General features: G+C 41.7%; 1 protein-coding gene across 3 annotated transcripts in view; it reads right to left on the bottom strand.

The window, feature by feature from the left end:
• Window positions 1-323: 323 nt before the first annotated feature.
• LOC122404937 (1-phosphatidylinositol 4,5-bisphosphate phosphodiesterase epsilon-1-like) overlaps window positions 324-6300 on the bottom strand; it is a 231231-nt gene continuing 225254 nt past the window's right edge. For 2 of the 3 annotated variants that reach the window (XM_043409383.1, XM_043409459.1), the window contains exons 19-21: window positions 5817-6171; window positions 4929-5252; window positions 324-4210 (exon numbers count right to left, since the gene is read on the bottom strand). In XM_043409383.1, coding sequence (XP_043265318.1) covers window positions 2707-4210; window positions 4929-5252; window positions 5817-6171 — 2183 coding nt within the window. In that variant the 3' untranslated portion in view covers window positions 324-2706. The remainder of the gene's footprint in view (window positions 4211-4928; window positions 5253-5816; window positions 6172-6300) is intronic. The other variant, XM_043409544.1, reaches the window with a different exon arrangement.

The raw sequence follows: 6300 nt of genomic DNA, 5'->3' as shown, positions 1-6300 counted from the left end.
GCAATTGTTATTAGTCAAACCTCGAAATTAATCTCAGTTACTTATGTTTTAATTGATCTTTGGTATATGTTCTAATGCGTGTTATATCCAGTATATACTATATACTTGTAATAATAACAGACAATATTAAACTATTTTATTATAATATAGATAGATAATAATTCAAAGCATTATAACAAATATATTTGTAAATCACATGTAACCATTGCAAACGAACTCGAAAGTATCGTTACGTTCAATTTTTCTACTTTCCAATGATAAACGTATTTATTTACATTACCTAAATAAAACTATGGCATTATGTTACCATAAAGCAGCTCCAATTTATAATACATAAGCACAAGTCTGTACTAAATAGGACCAATACAGGTTGAATCAAATATAAGAAATACCTAACACAAATGATTATGTAACAACAATTAGAAAAAACGTATCCGAAAAATACAAAACTTTAAAATCGACTTTTTTATTTATAAAATTTATTTATTTATTTATAGATTTATTTATAAAATTTGAGCCAAATCGGTGCGTCTCGAACGTGATCACGTACTCCCCTCGCAAGTAGCATGTTCTCCACGCGCGTATATGTTACCCGATCGTATCGATTAGATACAACGACGGAAAAGATAATGTAATTATGTACAAATATTGCCCGCACTGCATTCTCTTAGCAAATCAGTAATAAACCAATCACCGAACGTACGAGTGTACGTTGTTTGCTGTTTATTGGCGTTAACCGGCGTCGACTATGCTATTGGCCGGGGACCTACGGTTTTGCCCGGGGCTCCTAATCACCGATGCCAACCAGCACACTGGAATTGTGGTCCGTGTGCAGCGGTGCGTCAGTGAACGAACGAGAAACCGTACACACACGCACGTGGACTAAATAGTACGATTGTTGCGTCGAACGAAATTCACGCAATCGTCGTGGCTATACGTTACACGCGAATAATACTGTTCCTTTCTTTGGATATTTCTTTATTTTTAATCGAAGACTCGCGGCAACAAAGTCACAGGCTCACGTACTACGTCGCGATTCCGAGAATTTTGCCCTACGATGTGAACCTCTTAGGTTTAGAATGCAGTCGTTTTAATTTGCGTTACGAGTCACACCTAGAAGCATCGCATCTATAAAATAATTTAAATACATCGTGCTCGGTTGTCTCTAAACATACATCGATGATAGAGCTTGACTAGACGTCTTCATTTTGCCATTTTTAAAATTATAGTTCGGTCTCGCTTTATTTCGCTCCGTGCCGTCGCTGTAGTTTTCCTGACTCTCATTTCCCACGGGAAGCGAGACGATCAATCGGTAATCAAAGTTTAATAACGAATTTCATTAGAATTTAAGAAAATCGAGATTGTAAAATTTAGATAGAGATAGTCTTATTAATATCTATTACGCCTATTACGGGGACGAAGTAAAACAAAACTGGTGCAGTTTCGTAAGAGAACGTTGAGAAATCGAAGTACGTTTTGATGGGTGAAGAGTTGGCCAGTAGGTTTAAAATTAGCTACCAGCGTTGTACACTTTATAGAAAAGATAATTGTTATTGTCGTCAAGTGAAGTCTTTTATCGATTGCTAGCAACGAAACGAGAGTTGGGTCGAAAAAATGATCGATACTTGTAATTTTGGAGTGATTCGTAAAGACGATTTCGTTCCCTTTAATTTTTTCTTTAAACAAGTGTCTCTCCAAAAGAATAAAATGCGTGTCGATTATGCGTTTACAAAGATACTACTCGAACGTTGTCGCGAATAAAGGAGAACTTTTAGAGACAAGTCAGGTACTCAAAGTGCAAGCGTTAATAACTTGAGGGTCAAGTAAATGTTTATAAAAAAGAATCAGGTCCCGGTGTAAGTTACATCGATATCGGAGTTTGATGTTTGGCTTCATTTTTTTTTTTCAAATTAAAACGAATTGACTAGTTATTCTTAATCTGTGCCGTGAAGTTTCTTCACAGGGTCGTTTAATACAGTGTATCCATTAAATATAAATATATACATGTATTAAAATATATAGTTTAGATTAAAAATATGTACACGTGTATAGAAAAATATGGAAAACAGGTTTGCGGTAATCTACAACCAAACGAACCGATCGATCGAACCGAACTTTTAAAAATATTTCTTGCGTACTCTTTTGAAAGTCTCTGGGTGGATCCTCGTCGAGGATCACAATTTGTACGTTGTTACAATATTAACATGACTAGAAAAACGGGGTGGACGATTCGTGAAACTCGAGACTGTGAAAGACACTATTATAAAAACCTCGCTCGTTAACGACATTTACACATAAATTTAGCAATCGAAACGATCCAAAATAAATTCAATGCTATCGATACTTGAACATAATTTGGTATTTTGCTGGCGTTTGCACCGTCGAAGCTGTCCAAATTCCAGATACGCGTTACAACGACATTACGTCCAATCAAACTCCGTCCCAATCATACTATTCTCATTAATACCGGTTTTGTTTCCAAGCGATGATGCGAAGACCTCGGATCGTGCGTGCTCGAATAGCGGTCGCATACAATTAGGCGTCTGTTTCGTATATCTTTGGTTGCGTCACGGTGTTCCCGGGTCGCTGATTGTTGAAGCTGAACGTTAGATTCCCTACGCCCCGAACGCAATGATCTATCGTAACTTACGAGTCGTTTCTCCGAGCGGCGAAGATCGATGATATCGACGTCGCCCGTGACTGCCACTATGACTTCCACACCCTTAGCTTCCTCAACGACACTTTCTTCAAGTGAAGGGCCGCGTTCAGAATGTCGGACTCACGGGTGTCTTCGCCGTCCGAGTGTACCTCCCTCCTGCGGCCGGACATAAGCAGACGGTGTCTGAGGCCTCTGGAAGTTGGATCGGAAAGCGCTTCTGAAACAGGCACCTTCTCCTTGCTAGAACCTGGCAAGGAAACCGATCTCCCAACAGAAAAGCCCTTACTGAGTCTGTCCAGCGTGGCCGGCAGCAGGTGTCGCCTCGGTATCGCTTGCTCACGTTCCCGTAAAATGAATCTACCCAGCGTCTTCCAGAACGCTTGGGTGCTGTAGACGTTCTCATCGTCGCGCAACACTCTCAGCTGACGATTCCCGCTACCTACGGCCCCGGTCCCGCCCCACTCGAGCTCCTCGACCAACGCGAACTTCATCGGATTCTCCATCCTCCTGGCCTTTACCAGTGCCTGGGCTAGCACGTCCTGGGCGGAGCTGCTCACGGGAACACGGAGTATCGCGTAGGGTATATCAGGCGAGACGTTGTAGATGCAAACCAGGAAAGTGTCGGCCTCGTCCCATATGTGGGTGGACGTGTCTCTGTCGGAGTCGAGCTTCGAGTGGCCCGCCGTGCTTCTGATGGACGCCAACCAGGCTCTACTGCTGGGATCGTCGCCCACCCTCTTCAACAGGAAGCGACCCTGTCCCTTCCACAGTGCTTGAGCCTGCAACGGATGCTCCGTCGGGTCCAACACCCGTTGCGTGGGCAGCTCTTCTCTGTCCCTTTTCTCCCAACCGCGGGATACCTCCTCGACGAGGATGTACTCGTCGACGCGATCCGCCGATATGCCAGCCTTCTGGAGGGCTTGGAGCATCACCTCTTGCGTGGTGCTTTCTTGAGTCACTTTTAAGATGGTGTAGGGCTCGTTGGGCACCACGTGGTAGACCATCAGGAAGAACATTCTTCGTTTCAACGTCACCCCGCCCAGTCCAGGGTCCACGGTGGTCAGTTTCTCGGGTTCTTTTCCCGACAATGGACGCTTTGACGATTCCTTGTGGTCGCGACAGCAAGTGTTGTAGTCCAGGCTCTCCTCCTCCAGACGGGAATAGATGAAGAGCGTCGACAAGGCCAAGGGTTTGTTTTTGCATGAACGCAAACGGACGTGCCTGTAACCGGGTCTCAAGCATTTCAGAGGTATCACTCTTTGGGCGATCAGGTGGTGGGAATTCGCCTCGACGATACCGAAACGCAGGAAGGCGAGGTCTTTGAACATCACTTGGAAGCAGAATTTCTCGTTCCAGATCGGATTCAGGGCGTTGCTCTGTATCACTTTTGTTTTATGCTTGGCACAATCTATCGGAATCCCGACCAGCTCGACCTCCACGTAGGTGCTGGCCACGAAATTCGTCGGGGAAACATATTGGCCGGATACTATCGAGAGTGTCAAGTGAGCCGAGTGCAGTCCGTCGAATTCCTTGTCCCAGGGATTGAAACGTCTAAAATAGAGTTTCACGTTTTTGCAAAAGATATTTGAGTGTATCTTGGCGCGGTAGGCACAAGTAACTCCGAACAGGATCGTGGTAAATAATTTACTGGGAGATTAATTTAACCCTCTATAAGTCAACGTGATTCTGAAGTCATTATAAATGTTTCACACTAGAGTGGTCTGACAACGAAAGAATTCAAAATACATACAGTGACAAATTACGACTAAAATGCTGAATAATAATGTTTATTTATTTGATATTGTTGTTCTGTAGACTTTGGAGAATACATGTAACATGCTTACTGAACAAATATTGTTCAATAAACATTATTATTCAGCATTTTAGTCGCAATTAATCGCTGTACGAATGCTTTCCACTCCCACTGTAATTATTCTTTGAGACAATAGAAACATCGAGAATTGTGTTCAGAAGTGAAACATAATTTGGATTATAGAGAGTTAATCTTAATTGCATAAATGAAAAGTACTATGTAACAGGAATTAAAATTATTCTGAACGTTGGGGATAGCTAAATGTTCAAGCTGCAAAAACAAACAGTTTAAAAGATTAGATTGAGCAAGTTTAACATTACAATAAATTGGATAAAATAATAACAGAAATAATAGAGTAAAAAATAATGGTTTTATAAAATTCAGGGACTACTTAGCCCACAATGATATTGAATGAGAAGGATTTTTATTTTAATATGAAGATATTCTTGCCAGTACCTGTACATCATGTGACCTTTGTCCCACATTACTGAAGGTTTCCTGACGTATCCGCACTGTCCATTTTGTTCGAACATTGCGGCGTTCAAATTCAATCCGGCATCGTCGGTTTGGTAATTTAGCGCTACCATTTGAATACCAACGGCCCAGAATATCACGGGATTGAAGTTTGTGGAGTCAATACGCATTCCAGCCGGGTATGTTCGAATTAACTGGGTTTCGGCGTGAGCAACAACGCCCAAAGGCTGCTTTCTGCAGATCTTCTTGGCTGTGCTCTCGTTCAACGAGGAGCATTGAAAGCAAGCAGGCACACCGCGATTGGTTCTGAAATATTTAACAAACTTCATTAGCACTATCTTCCTATTTCATACAATTCGCCAAACCAAAAATGTTCGATCGATTCTTGTATATTCTGACAGTATTCGGCGATTGAAATCTAAAAACACCCATTTATTTAAGTTATTTTCTGATCAAAGAAAGATACAATATTTCTTAAATATTATATTTAGAACTTCATCGAACATTTAAAAATCGCTTCTGCTAATCGTGTAATATAATTGACATTATTATGACAACGACATAGATAGTACATATAATTTAACATATAGAGGGTGTTACGTTTAAGTGTGAATGGTGGATCTCATAAGGTATTGAAGGTATCAAAAAATGTTCTTACAAAAGTTGTTTTATTTAAATTTTTGTATAGGTGGAGTGGTGGAGTAGATTTCGAGGTCAAGCTAATTTTTTTAAATGGAATCACATATTTTTTCTTGATAAAATTAAAAATTCCAAGAACTATAAAGGGACTTCCAAACTTCTGGTTCACTTTTTAACGAAATATTTGGCCTCTGAATTCTATATTTGCTAATATTATTCTACAGAACGAACCTAAAGAGATTGTCAATGTTGCTGCCACCGCTGGCGAGCGAAGCTGATGTTGACAGAGACTGTGGCGAACCGGAAGTGCCAGGTATGGTGGTGGTTCCTATTCCAGCGATACTATGCCTCTGAACGGGGCCCGTGTGAGGCTGATGACGGGCCTTTCCAGTGGCCGTAGTACCCGGCGTTGTATTTAATCCACGGAATTTAATGGCTTGCAAGTATATCACCAAGTCCGATAGTTCCTTGGCGATCTGACTGCTTTGCTTCTGCGACTTGTCGTCGACCGCAGAATCCGACTTTAATCGACCGTGCGGCACCTGCATTCCGCCCAAGTACCTTTCGTAGCTGGAGATCGAATTATCTGAAAGGTAAAAGTTTCGCGTTAACTTCGTCGTCAATTAAGTAATTACAAAACTTCCTGCATTCGACGGTCTCGAATCCATTTGCTGGATTCCACCGATGGAACCAAGTTATAACGCGATATAAGGGG

The sequence above is a fragment of the Colletes gigas genome, unplaced genomic scaffold (assembly GCF_013123115.1).
Source record: "Colletes gigas isolate AHSC1104 unplaced genomic scaffold, ASM1312311v1 Colletes_gigas_Sc00001, whole genome shotgun sequence".
In the NCBI taxonomy this organism is placed as follows: domain Eukaryota; kingdom Metazoa; phylum Arthropoda; class Insecta; order Hymenoptera; family Colletidae; genus Colletes; species Colletes gigas.
This window is presented reverse-complemented; position numbering and strand designations above follow the sequence as displayed.